General features: G+C 44.9%; 1 protein-coding gene across 2 annotated transcripts; it reads left to right on the forward strand.

Moving 5' to 3' along the window:
- The first annotated feature begins 1,422 nt into the window (after window positions 1-1,422).
- On the forward strand, window positions 1,423-6,584 carry CDKN1B (cyclin dependent kinase inhibitor 1B). Of its 2 annotated transcripts, XM_026502395.4 has the most exons (3): window positions 1,423-2,447; window positions 2,968-3,103; window positions 5,226-6,584. In XM_026502395.4, exons 1-2 carry the CDS (start codon window positions 1,973-1,975, stop codon window positions 3,093-3,095), a joined length of 603 nt encoding a protein of 200 aa, XP_026358180.1. In that variant the 5' UTR covers window positions 1,423-1,972; the 3' UTR covers window positions 3,096-3,103; window positions 5,226-6,584. The 2 variants fall into 2 exon arrangements, with proteins under 2 accessions (XP_026358180.1, XP_057174957.1); XM_057318974.1 differs by having other exon boundaries at window positions 1,490-2,447; window positions 2,968-5,296.
- Window positions 6,585-15,958: the final 9,374 nt, after the last annotated feature.

Below are 15,958 nucleotides of genomic sequence, written 5' to 3' on the forward strand. Positions count from 1 at the left end.
CGAACAATATGTGGTTAAGAAAACAAGTTAAAAATCAAACTCATCTGTAGCAGAGATGCGTAAGAAAACATTGCTGCTGTGCACGATTAGAACTGAAGGAGATTAGTTTCCAGTAAAATGTACTGACTTTGGCCCAAACCAAGATTATACGTATGGGGGTGGGGTGGGGTGGGGTGGGGTGGAGTGAGAAGACAGGAAAAGACCCTTGGAGCTCCGTGTCACATATGACAGCCCCCACCAAACCGTTTTCAGTCCCACCTTCCTGCTCAGGGTCATACTGGTAGGTCAAGTTGCAAGGGGGAGTAGAGAAACGCCCGAGTAATAATGTCAGACGTGAGGATAGCGTTGTGGTGGGTTTTATGAATCATTTCATCATGTGGACTTTCAGATTACTTTCACCCTTCGACGACTTGTAGCCCTGTAAAGGCATTCACTTGCATCTAAATTTTGTTCTGGGAGGGCTGGAGCAGTGAATCTGGGGGGAGAGAAAGGTGGAGGAAGGAAAGAGCTGTTGTATTTGGCGGCGGACTCAGGTGGAGGAAACGGCTACAACCCGGGAAAGAATTGAAAAATAAAAAGAGACGAGTTCCCACACGCAGCCCATGTCCACGGCTTTAACTGTGCTCAGGAAGCCAGAACCTGGGTCAGGGGTGTAACCTCGCTTTTGAAACCTAAGTGTGTCTGAGACAGCTACAAAGTTTATTAGGGACTTGGAGACCAGTGGAGTTTTTGATCTTGAAATCCTTATTTTTATTGAGGGAGAGCCTGGGTTCAGAATACTCTGTAAGTGCTGAGCCTACGTTCGCCTTGGCTTCTTCCCAAAGCTCCCCGCCTCCCCTAGAACAGCAGAGACTTCTAGGTTAAGAGTGAGCTAACCACTGCTCATCCCCAGCTGAGGCGCCCAGGCAGGGGGGCTCCCAGCCCCTCGGCGCAGGCCACCCTGCCTCCCCGCAGTGCCAGAGGTGGGGGCCACCGGCGAGAGCCCAGCTGGGGGCAGAACTCCCACCGCCTGCCTCCGCCCCCAGCGGCCCGTACCCCAGGCTCGGCGAGTGCCGGGAAAACAAGATCGCCACCGAGGCGTAAAAGCAGCCGCCAGCCACCTTGGTGATCATCTGATCCTGCCCCTCCGTTCCCCGGGCGAGGAGCGGGCGCGCCAGGCAACGCAGCGCCGGGACCTGAACCCGAGGCCCCGCCGCCCCCGCCCCTCCCCGGCTTCCCGGCCGTTTGGCGAGTTTGTTTGTCTCGTTTTTAATTTCTCCGAGGCCAGCCGGAGCAGGTTTGCTGGCAGCGGCACACCTCCGGCAGTCACGCGACCAGCCAATCTCCGGGCGGCGCTGTCGGAGTGGGCGCGCGCGGGCAGGCGGGGAGGCGCCGCAGCCGCCCGGGCCACCTTAAGGCCGCGCTCGCCAGCCTCGGCGGGGCGGCTCCCGGCGCCGCAACCAATGGATCTCCTCCTCTGTTTAAATAGACTTGCGGTGTCAATCATTTTCTTCGTCGTCAGCCTCCCTTCCACCGCCATATTGGGCAACTAAAAAAAGGGGGCTCGTCTTTTCGGGGTGTTTTTCTCCCCCTCCCCTCTCCCCACTGCCTCGCCGCTCCGCGACTCCGACGCCGGCAAGGTTTGGAGAGCCGCTCGGTTGGCGGGACCCGCGGGCTCGCAGCAGCCCGGACTTGGACTGGCTTTGCCACCCCCTCCTCTCTCCTCTCCCCTCCCCTCCCCGCCCTCCCGCTCGCCGGTACACTTGATCGGCGGCGGCTCTCGGCTGCCTGGCCGGGGCTTCCCCTCACCCCTCCCCCAGAGCCAGCGCGCCCCTGACGCTCGGGCAGTTACTTGTCCGGGTTTGTTTCTCTTGGCTGCGAGCGCGGTCGCAGGGCTTATAAGAGGGGTTCGGGCTGGGTCGGGGCGTTTTGTTTTGTTCAGTTTTGTTTTCGGAGCGCGCGCGCGAGGCGGTCGTGAAGACCGGGGAGGAAGATGTCAAACGTGCGAGTGTCTAACGGGAGCCCGAGCCTAGAGCGGATGGACGCCAGACAGGCGGAGTACCCCAAGCCCTCCGCCTGCAGAAACCTCTTCGGCCCGGTCAACCACGAAGAGTTGACCCGGGACTTGGAGAAGCACTGCAGAGACATGGAAGAGGCAAGCCAGCGCAAGTGGAATTTTGATTTCCAGAATCACAAGCCCCTGGAGGGCAAATACGAGTGGCAGGAGGTGGAGAAGGGCAGCTTGCCCGAGTTCTACTACAGACCCCCGCGGCCACCCAAAGGCGTCTGCAAGGTGCCGGCGCAGGAGAGCCAGGACGTCAGCGGGAACCGCCAGGCGGTGCCTTTAATTGGGTCTCAGGCAAACTCAGAGGACACACATTTGGTAGACCAAAAGACTGATACGCCGGACAACCAGACCGGGTTAGCGGAGCAGTGCACTGGGATAAGGAAGCGACCTGCCACGGACGGTAAGGACCCCTCCCCAAGCAGAAAATGTCTGTTGGTCCGGGGCACCGCTTTGGCCCGCTGGAGGGTCTTAACCTCCGCGCTCTTTTCACTGCATTCCGATTTAGCTCTGGGGGAGCCAACTGCCCTAACCTTAGGTTTTAAATGCTGTCCGGCCGCCTGCTTGTCTGTTGATGATTTTTAAGTCAGGAGCCCGAGGTGGTATTATCTGATAATTTCTCCAACCGAAAACATCGCAGTTCCTCCCCGCTGGCCAGCGGTCAGGTCTTTGACTGCGTTGGGATGTTTATCAGCGGCCTCCCTCTTTGCAATGGAGAGAGAGCTTTGGGGCGTAGAATACACTTTCTGTTATGTGAAAACAACCTCATTTTGTGCCCTAAAGGCCACCGGGAATGACGGATTCAGGACTGTGGGTGGAGGTGTGGGTTTTTCATCCCCTGACTATTGTGCCAACTTCTGTCAGCCATTGTTTTTCTAATAAAGGTTGTGTGTGTTCTTTTTAAAATTCCCTCTTGCCCTTAGATTCCTCTCCTCAAAACAAAAGAGCCAACAGAACAGAAGAAAATGTCTCAGACGGTTCCCCGAACGCGAACGCGGGTTCAGTGGAGCAGACGCCCAAGAAGCCGGGCCTCAGAAGACGTCAAACGTAAACTGCTCGGTGGGTTGATTACTAGGAGCAAGTAACTGACACCCCGAATTGGGCTTTCAAACCCCGAGATACCCGATCTTAGTGGTTGCTGGCAGACTAGAGCTTGTGGGTTTTTGTTTTGTTTATATTTTCTGAGGTCAAAAAGTAGGAATGGGAAGGCTGGGAATCACTGGTGGGGATACTGTAACTTTTTCACAGTTTCTACGTCCTGCGATCATTTTTTCCTTGAAACACGGAATAACCAGAGCAAGTGTCCTAGCCAAGTACTTGTGACCGAGGCCCTGATGAGTAGGAAGGTCGGTTCCCAGTGAATCCCACCAAAACTTGTTGGGAACAATAGGTTCTTTCCCCCATCTGAACAAGAACTGGGATATGCCTCAGTCCCAGTTCGTGAGAATTCATTTCCCAGAGGTTCAAGTCAAGTCAGTAACAGATTTTGAGCCATACATGGGAAAATGGCAAGTAAGTGATTAAATTTAAAATTTGAGGGAAAAGTTAGGTACAGATAGGTCATGTTTGGTTAATCCAGTTGTTAACAATGTGAATAGAGAGGTATGTTACATTCTTCTATCATTTTCACAAACTGCCACTTTCCCTGTTTGCTTACAAATTTGGGGAACAGGAAAGGAACCCTGTGTATTAAAAAAAAAAAACAAAATGGAAAGCTATAAAATGGAAAAATACTAAGGTTCCTACGGAATTTCTGGTAACACTGAAATTGCAAAGCAGAAGTTAAATTAACTTTGCTGGAGTAAGCAATCCTGGAACACGTCAGCATGTGTATGCTAATTGTCTAATTGTGCTATAACAGGATGATGGGGATATTTGTAGGGAAAACGGATAACAGATATAAGGGCTCGGGAGGGTAGCTCTACCCCATGCAAGAGAAGTGGAGATTTTTTTCCACTTACTAAAATCTGATCAATATGAATAGCTAATTTGAATAATTCAGCCCTCAACTTTCCGTGGATTGGCTATCCATAATGATCAAAGTACATACGTTAATAGTTTGAAAACTTCTTATGGACAAGGACCATGACCTTTTTTTCCCCCCCCAAACACACTCATAGCTTCGCATATAAAGAGATCTTAGTAGATGTTGATATAAATATTTAAAATCCTCATTTATAAAAAAGTAAGAATAAAGAACATAGAGAATAAGGTGAGATTCCAGTTTGTTGTGTTTTTAGATCATGGTGTCCTATATATGATTTCTTCACACATATCTGACATTTTTCAAAGCTTATACAAAAGACCACTGTAGAACGTCTATAGTACAGCTATATATGAAGTGGGAAAATTGGATGAAAAAATTTTTCTGAAGCAACCTGCAGCTTGGGACTTGTGGTTTGTGACCTGTAGCCTAGCTCATCAGAGGAACCACAGTGAATCACACCTACTGGATTTTGTTCTGACCCCATTCTGACATATAGAGAGGCATTTGTTAGTAAATATTGCCAGTTCAGAGACTACTAGAAATAGTAGTAAGGACCTATTCAGAAGCACTCACGTGTATATTTTGCATATGACTAAGAAACGAGAATGTTTTGAAATAAATATTGATAGAATTTTCTCTGGAGAGCGTTTATAAATAATATTTCCAGTTACTTCTCAAATTTAGAAGATTTTAAGTATTACAGTTTCTTCATTTTCCTGTCTTTTCTTACTGTCTTGGACCCCGATTCTCTAGACCAGGGTTTCTCAACCTCTGCACTATTGACATTTTGGGCTGAATAATTCTTTGTTGTGGGGGCTGTTCTGTGCATTAGTAGAATGTTTGGCAACATCCCTGGCCTTTCCCAGCAGATGCAAGTAGCATTCCCCCCCCCCCACACCGGGTGACAACCAAAAATGTCTCCAAACATTGCCAAATGTCCCCTGGGGGGCAAAACTGCCCACTGGTGAGACCCAATGCTCTAAACAAAACTCCACGACACAGAGGAGAGTAAAAATCCAGCGAAGGAATCAGTGGATGGAGAGGACTAGAGTCATCAACGTTTAGTACACACTTTCTGTTCCATCGCTCAGGTATTTCACAATTAAGACAGTGACAAAATGATTCCTGTGCTTTATTGGTAATGTTATTCTAGTGCTTTTCTCCTAATACTTTGTTCTTTTTATTCTTTTGCAGAATTAAGAGCACGTTTCCTTGTTTATCAGATACATCACTGCTTGATGAAGCAAGGAAGATATAAATTAAAATTTTTAAATACATATCGCTGACTCCATGGAATGGACATCCTGTATAAGCACTGAAAAGCAAAAACACAATAACACTAAAATTTTAGGCACTCTTAAATGATCTGCCTCTAAAAGCATTGGATGTAGCATTGTGCAATTAGGTTTTTCCTTATTTGCTTCATTGTACTACCTGTGTATATAGTTTTTACCTTTTATGTAGCACATAAACTTTGGGGGAAGGGAGGGTAGGGTGGGGCTGAGGAATTGGCATGGGGGGGTATGAAGAGCTTGCTTCCTTTTAGAGCAAGGAGAAAAATATTGGGACTTGCATGGAGAGAAGCAGTTTTGGGGAAGGGTTTGAATTGTTTTCTTTAAAGATGTAATGTCTCTTTCAGTGAAAACTGATAACTTCATTTTTTAAAAATCATCCGAATTTGAACACTGGTTGCAAATAATGGCTAATTATTTTTACATGAAGCTTTTTCTCATTTGGGAGCTCCGATGATTCCGTTATATACTGGCAAATGGCTTCTTTTTTTTTTTTTTTTTTTTTTGTTAAACAGCAAAAAACTATCCTCAGTCCTCACCCCCACCCCCAGTTCCTCTTAAAATTGAAATTTACCAGTTAATTATTCAGCAGTTAGGTAATCATTCCAGGTAATTCTGGGCAAAAATCTGGGGTGTATGGGGGGAGTTCTGAATGCTCAGAATCAACCATCTAATTTTTATCACGTTTGTTGAGAAATTTTCTTTGGATTTGGGGCTGTATAGACACAGTCAAAATAATTCTAAATCCTTGGATATTTTTTAAAGATCTGTAATGTCACATAAAAAATAATGAAATAATTTTTAATTTAAAGCTTCTCATTCTATTTGTTAATTTGTCCAAAGGAAATGGTATTTTTAAAGGAAATTGTGTAGAGCAAAAAGCACACGTGGAATTACTGAAATGGATACTACATCTTTAAACAGTATTTTTACATTGCCTGTGTATGTGTATGAAACAAAACCATTTGAAGTGTACCTGTGTACATAACTCTGTAAAGACACTGAAAAACTATACTAACTTATTTATGTTAAAAAGAGGTTTTTTTTTTTTTTTTTTTTTTAATCTAGATCATATACAAGCCAAAGTGGCATGTTTGTGCATTTGTAAATGCTGTATTGGGTAGAATAGTTTTTTTCCCTTCTTCTGTTAAATAATATGGGTATGCTAAAAATGTTGCATACTGAGCCAAGTATAATTTTTTGTAATGTCGAAAAAGATGATGTATATTAAGTAATCAATAAAACTTCCCATAGCTACTCATTTGGTGAAATGTAATGTGCTTTATTAAGCTTGAGGTATTTGACCTGGCCTTCCAGTCTTACTTACACAAATATAACATGAAGTGGCAAATATCTTGATAATTTAGGCCCACGTCTGAGATGATGTTTATGAGGCTCTGAATGTAGTAGTCACTATTTCCCACTTAGTTTGTGTGAGTGAGCAAAGCTTTAGACATGTAAAGTGGGAAAGCCACATTTTCATATAAATAAGATGGTGGAATCTCCATTAGTTCAGATATTTAGGTCGTATAGGATATGTGTCAGAACCAAAAATTTTTACATAAGTGTAGGCTGGCTGATCACACATTTGCAGGATTGAAAATGAAAGTAACATGGTGACTTCTCTAAATTCTGTATTTACACATGGAAGTGGTGTGAGAAATGAGAGCAATTGTTCAGAGTATCTAATCTATACTTCTTGTCCAAAATATTAGGGTGTGTGTAGGTCCTCTAGAAATTGGCATGCGTTCCACACTAACTTAGATAGAACAGGTATTCTTCAAATTAAACTGATCATGACAAATTCCTCAATTTTGAAATTTCCTGGTTACAATCTACACAACCTAAAACTGGCTAATCTAAATACCAAATCTGAGGGTTTGGGGCCTCATATCCACATGGCAGAGAGAGATATTTTTTATTTAGATAAGAAAAATTAAAACAAGGCATTTTAAAGTCAAATTTACTAAGAAATGATTCCTGTTATTTCACATTCTCTTAAAAATGTAGGTAAGGTGTAAAAGTAAATTATTTTTTCTAGGCATCTGCAGATGGTTAGATTGCAAAAATCTGAATTTGGGTTAAACTGTTTCCCTCAAATACTTGCTTTTACATTACTGCACCCCAAAAGGGGCTCTAAACAAGATAGTTTCAGCTTATTTTGACCTGAAGTTGCTTTAAAAAAAAAAAAAGGCAAAAAAAAAAAAAAAGGTGGACTCTTTTCGGCTGCGGGGAAGGGAAAATAAGGTCCTTTGGTGGCTGGGCTACATCTTCCAAGTAGGTATTATTTTAATTAAAGGCTAAAGGTGTTTTTGTGATTCTATTCAAAACACGCAGATGAGGTGTTTTTCAGGAAAACACTGAGAAAGCAAGAAAAACAATTCAAAACGGGGAGGAAGGAATGGAGAGTCAGGAAATAATGAAATAAAATTAGTTTCTCTGAGCCAAAAAGAGTACTTTAAAAAGTGTCTCTGACAGAGGAAAAACTCCTCTTAATTGCTGCCTGTACCCCGTTTTCCTCTCCTCGAGAGGCATCTTTAATGTGAATTTTTAGAGACTGCGTTTTAGGCGTGCTGGGCCAGAAAGAAGTGGATGCTCGCCGCGCCAGGCACGTTCACAGGAACGCAGCCCCCAAGTCACCGGATCGATCCTTTACACGTTCTGTGTCAGCTCTCCAAGTGCGTCCCCGAGATTCGGAGCGTCCTCTTCCCAGCCCCGGACGGCGGGGCTCGCCGCGGGCGTCCCTATGAGGGGATGCGGCCGCGGGCGCCAGCCACCCGCTACCCAGGCCAGTGCGCCGTCGTCTCCCCGAAGCGCCCCGAGGCCCCGCACCCTACCGCCCCGGCAGTTGCGGGGTCCGGCTGGCTGGCGCCCCAGGACGAAAAGCTCATCGAGTCTAGCTGCTCCTGTGCCACTTGCAGCGCCCGCGTCGCCCGGGTCACTGTGCGCAGTTCCCGCGCCCGGGGCGCCCGCAGGCCGTGGAGGGCGGCTGCGCCCCGGCCCGCGCAGTGGCGCGGGACGGTTTCTCACAAACTTTCCTCCCTCATCATCTCTCCTCTGGGCTGAGAAAGAAGCGGAAGCCCCCACTCCTTTCCACAGTCAACCTCTGCACCAGCACCTTGCCAATTCTAGAGCGGTGGGGGGATCTGAACGAAGGGGAGAACCTTTCAGAGTCCGTGGACCCTTCAGGGCAGCAGCCCGCTCCCACCCCCACGCTGGGCTCCAATGATCCGCAGCCCCGCGCATTTCGAAAGGCTTCTCGGCTCGCCGGCGGCCAAGGAGGACCGCAGCGACGCGCAGGAGGGGCCGAGCGCCACAGCCGATTGCGGGGTCGCTTCCAACCTTACAGCCACTTTGCAAAGTACCCCCCACCCCATTGCATCCCCCGCTGTCCAGCGCGGGGGACTGGGGCAGGGAAGAAATAGTAAAATGTGGGGCCAGGGGCATGACCGGGGGACGGAGGGGGCCGTGGAAATCCACAGGACTGGAGCGGGACTCGCGGCCTTTCAGGTTCAGTGCGCCCACCGCCCCGGCCGCGCCTAGCGACCTTTCCCGGCGGCCGCGGAACGCTGCCTTCGCCATTTCATCTTCATCATTGTGAGCGTAGACACTTGCTCTTCATAAGCTTTTTTGGATTGAAAAGGTGTTTTAAAAGCACGTGTGGGATCTCCAATCTGTTTTTCAGAGTGTGAATGTCTTTTTTTAAATTTGCCATCTCTTTCACCTGAGCCACACCCTACGCCCGCTCTTCTCCCTCCTCGCCAGCATTAAGGTAAAAATCGTGCAAACGAACTGGGGAGGGGGGACAGGGAAGGAGGGCCCACGGTCCTACTAGATCCCCTCCACCCACGGGGGGGGGAACCTCCCGGATCTCGGCTCGCGTGGGGGTGGGGCGGGGTGGGGTCAGCCTCAGACCCTGCAGAAGCGAAAGTGGAGTATTTGCACGGACACTCAAATCCCCGTGCAGCCGTTCGCGTCCCAAGCCTGTCTCGCGTGGGGACACACAGTAGGCAGTTATCAGAAAACACAAAATACAAAAAGAAATCGATGCGTGTTGGGCGCGAAACGTCGACGCGCCTCAAAGGAACGCGAAGAAAAGGCAGGGAGAAGGGCGCGCAGCCGGGACGCGGGGCCGGGGGATTGCATCATTGCAGCTCCCCCTCCAGAAAATGGGCTCCGAACCGCGGCGACCATCATGGCGCTCGGGTCGGGCCGCGCTTCCCGCGCGCCTTCCCCGAGCGCTCGGGCCGCGGGCACTGAGCCCCAAACGAGCGTTTTGCAAACATTTCCCCCCCTCACTCGGGCGCCTGTCCCCCCACCCCCTCCTTCCTTTTGTGTGCCTGTGTATGTGAGTGCGTACGTCCGTCTGAGTGTGTGTAGGACTAGAGAACTTTAAGATGATTTTTTTTTCCTCTTTTTTTCCCTCCCGTGCTGGTGGTTGTAAACTTGATTGGCATTGGCTGCGCCCACTGACCCCGGCGCCGAGTCCACTGAAGATTTAAGGTGGATCCGAAAGGCTGCAGCTTCAGGCGGAGTCTCGCGCTTCAGCTGGTTTGGGAGGAAAGGGAGGAAAGGGGAAAAAAAAAAAAAGAGCCCTAAACCGTGCGCCCGGCGCGTTTTCACGAATCCCCTGCGGTACCAGCCCCCGCGCCCGCCCCGCCCGCCACGCTCTTCCTCCGCCCACCTCCCGCTCCTTCCCCATTGGCCGGCCGGTGCAGTTTGAATTTTTTTTTTTTTTTTGGATGCTTGTTTTCTTGTAAAAAATACACTACCCCACCTCGTACAACGAAACCCACTTCGGTGACCCGAGGTGGGGTGTTTTAGCTGATTTTGGGGAGGCGGGTGGGCGGAGCATCTGTGCCAACATTTTGCCCCGAAGTACGGTTGATATTGGTGCAGGCGGGTGAGGGAGCGTGGGGCCGCGGTAAACAAACTGAGTAGCTTCGGCGGGGCAGAGATGTAGTATAAAACGTTAATGGATGTCCAGGGCGCGCCGTTCCGCCGGCTGCTGGCCAGAGGTGCTAGGGAGGCGCTGACAGGAGCTCGGGAGAGGATGCACCTTCCCCTGCCTTGGAAAGGTAGACTTGGGGAGGGCTGGGGCTGGGGGCGAAGGTGGCCCGGAAAAGAACACCTCCTCACGACCCAGGGCGGGGAGGGGGGTGGGGGAGAAGAAAGAAGCAGGGGAGATGTAAATACAGCGCAGGTCTATTATTTCAAGCGCCACTTAGCTACCATGCATAATTCAACCAGTTGCTGTCATTTTTATTGCATTTTTTAGAAGAAGTTTTCTCTCTTTGATGTCCAGAGCGCTTTTGAGTAAGGAAAATGTTAAAATAAAATTGAGAAAAAAAAATTGAGAAAGGGAATATGACTTTTAAAGTGCCTTTGGTTTCTGGGTCTGGAAATTCTTTTGATAAAGTCCTTTAAGATTTAGGACAATGTTATTTGTATTATAGGTCTAATAGAAAGGCTATCCCTTACTAATTATAACCCAATTATGTTTTACTTTGCTGTGAAAATTTCAAAAGTTTATAATAATTCAAAGTGTTATTAAAATCACTCCATCTTCAGATTAGCGAAGCCAGCATATATACATACATTTTGGGGGTCTGTTACTCTTCTTGCAGTGTAGCTGATGATTTTAACCAGACGTCCAGCCCAGCCTTCAGCCCAGCGTTCAGTCTTAACAGTTCTTAACTTCCCCGGCCATTTTTTAGTTCTTAACTCACCCCTCCAATCCTTCCTAACCCAACTAAGCCTTTACTTACTCAACCTAACTAAGCTCCTTGGACCACCTATAAACCAATCTGCCTGTGCCCTTAGGAAGGAATTTGTTTGAGTTAAGAACGCCCCGGGATGGACGGGCTAGCCTCAGGAAGCAGTGAGCTCATCATTCCTGAAGTGTGAATCAGGTACCAGTCTGGATGACCCCTTGATGGGGACATTGTAGACAAGCGACATATATCAAGTGAGTGTGAGGACTAGATACCTCCAAAGTCTGTTCCAGACCCTTGAGATACTGTATTTCCAATCTTGAACTTTATGGATATCCAGTAAATTAAGCTATTTTCCTTGGTCTTTACCATCTTCTAGAGTTGTACTGTCCAATATGGTAGCCAGAAGTGGTATGTGGCTGTTGAGCATTTGAATGTGGCTAGTCCAAATTGAGATGTGCTGTAATTGTGAAATACACACCAGGTTTTCAAGAATTAGTATGAAAAAGAATGTTAAATACCTCATTAATAAGTTTTATGTTGATTACATATTGAAGTGATCACATTTTTGATATATTGGATTAAATAAAAATATTAAATTTCATCTGTTTCTTTTTACTTTTTTTAGCATGGTTAAATGGACAATTTTAAGTTGCATATGTGACTCCCATTGTATTTCTATTAGACATTGCTATTCTAGACCAACACCTATGATAATCTGAAGCACTATCTTTGAGAGTGGAGACTGGTAATACTGAGAAGTACGTGACTTCCCTCTGCCATCCGAATTTCCCAACTGAAAGTGAGGCCCAAACAGCCTCTGGAAACTTTAAAAAGATTTCTGCCAACACCTAACACCTACTGTTTCATCTTTAACACCTAGTATTGGGTTTGAGCCCAGACTATGGAAATATGGTACAGATATGTCTGATGAAATCAGACTTGATAACAGCTTTCCACATTATGTAAATAGAGAGATTGAGGAGTCCAATATGTTAGGAATGACTCGGGAAAACGATTTAGACACAAAGTGTCCACAGGTAACTTTTTACGACCACTCTGTAATGGACAGGAAGGCAGGGGGCAGATGGAGAAGTGTTCTCTCTCTGTGGATGTATCTCTAATGGAAAACTTGAACGAATAAAAAGGTGCACCATATTCTTGGATAGAAATAATGTGATAAAGATGGCAATTAAATTTATACTTTTACACTAAATTCTGATAAGTTCTGATTATCCTATTCCATTCCATTGTTCTATCAGTTTATGAACTCAGGACTATATTGTTTTAATTACTGCAAATTTAGAATTATGTCTTAATTTCTGGTAGCACTAATCTTCCATACCCAACCAGTCCCTTCACTCTTCTTCTTTTTTTTTTTTTTTTTCCGGAACTTTCCTGGCTGCTTTGGCTTGGCTTTTTTCCCATTTGGATTTAAAATGAATTTGTCTAGTTGGAAATATATTTCCTATAGGCATTAAAAAAATGGAGTGGGATCCTTATCTCATACTTTATGCCAGTATCAATTCCTGGAGGATTAAAGAGTGAAGTGTAAAAAAAAAATGGAATTATAGCCATACCAGAAGAAACTTCAGAGGATTTTTAAAAAACGTAATCTGAGAGTTGGGAAGGTCTTTTTAGGGATGAAACAAAGCAGAATCTATCAAATATAATATTGTTAAATTCAATGACATAAAAACAATAATATTCTGCATGGCAAAAGCTATCAGCAAAGTCAGAGACAGTGACATAGGGGTGATAGTTGTACAACAATGTGAATATACTTTATGCCACTGATCTGTAATTTAAAAAATGGTCAGGGCACCTGGGTGGCTCAGTTGTTAAGCATCTGCCTTTGGCTCAGGGCGTGATCCCAGGGTTCTGGGATCGAGCCCCGCATCGGGCTCCAGGCTCCACTGGGAGCCTGCTTCTTCCTCTCCCACTCCCCCTGCTTGTGTTCCCTCTCTCTCTGGCTGTCTCTCTGTCTGTCAAATAAATAGATAAAATCTTTAAAAAAGATAAAAAAATTAAAAATGGTTAAAGTGGTAAACTATATGTGTTAAACCCTAATAATAAATACAGACCTACATGCACACATACTTATATATGTTCATACATACATACATACACATACACTACTGGAAAAATTTTAAAGTTGTCCGTATTTGGTCTAAAAGAATCTCACACACAGTGTCGTGGGTCCCATCCTTTGTGAAACCCTGGTTGCATTTCAGGCTCAAATCAGACTGTTTGTGTTTGCATCCCAGTCATCTAATTCATTGCCTGTAAGAGCTTTTGCAAGTTACTTCACCTTTTAAAGTTTCTGTTTCTTTGGCTGTATAATGAAGATGCATTTAGCTCCCTCATAGGGTTATTAACCTATTCAGTGGGATATTGTATTGCAGTACTTAGCGCAGTACCTGTTATATAACAAATACTAATCATTATATTTAAAACAATATAACATCCAGTTCATTTTTTGGATTCTCGAATAACCAGATATTAACCTTGTAAATATGTTTCTCGGTTTTAATTACTGCTATTATTATCCTTAAGAACAATATTTACTGGGTATTTAATAAACACAATTAATATATTGCAAAAAAATGGTTAAAATGGTAAATTTTATGTTATGTATATTTAACACAATTTTTAAAAAATATTTATTTGAGAGACAGAGAGAGCACAAGCAGAGGGAGTGGCAAAGGGAAAGGGAGAAGCAGGCTTCATGCTGAACTGGGGAGCCTGACACAGAACTCCATCCCAGGACCCTGAGATCATGACCTGAGCCGAAGGCAGACACTTCACTGACTGAGCCACCCAGGCACCCCTATTTAACACAGTTTTTTAAAAAAAAAACTTAAATAAGGCATTGGTTGAGTTTAGGGCCATTTCTAATTATCTCAGAAAGGACCTGGTATAGATTTGCTTGTGGTACTGAATCAATAACACACACAAACAAATAGAACAGCGAATTGGGAAAAACATCCACAGCCCATATATTGAAGGGCTAATTACCCTAATAAATACAGAATTTCTACAAATCGATGGGAAAAAAAGCAAACCAACAGAAAAATAAGCAAAGGATATGAATGCACTTTTCAGAAAAGGAAATATGAAAGGCTCTTAAAATTTGAAACCATGCTCAACTGTAGTTTAAAACAACTGTAGTTTAAAAATATAAATTCTATTCAGAACACATAAGTCAAGACATACAGTCACAATTAGCGTCACTCAGCTACAAAGGTGGCCATTATCCTTTCTTGATAGTTTAACCTTTGATTCCCTCCTTTCTATCCAAGGCTCAGTGATCCCCCCCCCCCCCATCACCGGTGACCAGAGAAGCAAAGAGTTTGCATGTGTGGAAGTCACGACCACCTTTCAAATTCAGGGTCAAATTCCTCTCATCCAAACTGGCTAGTCTTTAGCTTAGTGTCACCTTTTTGCCCATAGAAATTCCCCGAATCAGCCTCTTAAAGTGAGTCCAGCCACCTTTCTTGACACATCTCATCCATTCCCACTTTTAATTCCTGTATACCAGCTGATAATCTGAGCCTCTCCCAAATCACCACCCTATCCTGGCTTTTCCTTTAAGTTCTCTATTCTCTTAAAAGCTTGACGCAGAATTTATTATATGATAAGCACAACATATCAAATCAGTAGAGAGAGACTGTATTATGGAATAAATGGCATTAGGTTATAGGATTATAGCCAGCCATGTGGGAAAAATGGGAAATGTCTCCTACAAACACATATATGCACACATTGCATTCTACATTATGGACTATGGGTCTACTTTTAGATTTAACAATTCCTCTTCTACAAATTTACTTTTGGGAACTAATCAGATGTATGACTAAAGATATATTTATCAAAATGATCTTTGTGAAGTTATATATTTGATTATAAAAAGAAACAAAAAAGTAAACAACCAAACATCTTCTTAGACATGGGGATATGGGATTGATTATTTGAACCAACTATAATATATCCAAGAATGACACGGATTGCAGCCATTAAAACACCCCGGGTTGCTTTATCTACATTCATAGGAAAAGTTGTCAATAATATTAAAGCAGGCACAGAGCAATGTTTATGGTATGACCCCATTTTTGTAAAAAAATTTTTTTATTATTAATTTATTTTTTAAAAAGATTTTTTTTTTTTTTTATTTGACACAGAGAGAACGAGCACAAGCAGGGGGAGCGGGAGAGGGAGAAGTAGGCTCCCTGCTGAACAGGGAGCCTGATCCTAGGGGCTTGATCCCATGGCCCTGGGATCTGACCGGAGCCCAAGGCAGACACTAAACTGACGGAGCCACCCAGGCGCCCCCCCTCCTTTAAACAATTTTTAACAAGAAACAACCACAAAGATATTTCAAATTTGAAAAATTATTATCCTTAGAGTTCTCGAGTGCAGAATAAGTTTCTCTTCGTTTCTCACCTTCTCTTTTCTCAGACGTCAGCAGAGAACAACCATTTCTATAATTCGTTTCCCCTCTATTTTCCTGTCTATTTAGTTTCAGATATCATTAAATCCATATATGAATTACGAGGAGTGTGTGTTTGGGTATACGGTTTTGCTTCCAGAGCACATAAATGAGGTATAAATATCATTCCCATTAACTCAGGAATATCTTAACAAGCCATGAAAATTGAGCCTATTCCATCTTTTTGGCACAAGGGGTCCTGTGGGTAACATTATTCCTAACCTCACATTCCTTGATCTTGGCATTTGGCACACCCAGAGATTCTGCCCAGAATTCAACAGATTAACTCCCTGTCTTAGTTTTATTATTTAGGATATAGTGCTGGGGAGATTGTTTTAAATTTCTAGTTAGCAGACCAGTCTTGAGCTGTCACTCTCCATGGGACTGACTGGGGGCAAATCTTAGAATCTAAGAATACCAGGGGTGGGAGAC

This window comes from Ursus arctos, unplaced genomic scaffold (genome assembly GCF_023065955.2).
Source record: "Ursus arctos isolate Adak ecotype North America unplaced genomic scaffold, UrsArc2.0 scaffold_26, whole genome shotgun sequence".
Classification (NCBI taxonomy): domain Eukaryota; kingdom Metazoa; phylum Chordata; class Mammalia; order Carnivora; family Ursidae; genus Ursus; species Ursus arctos.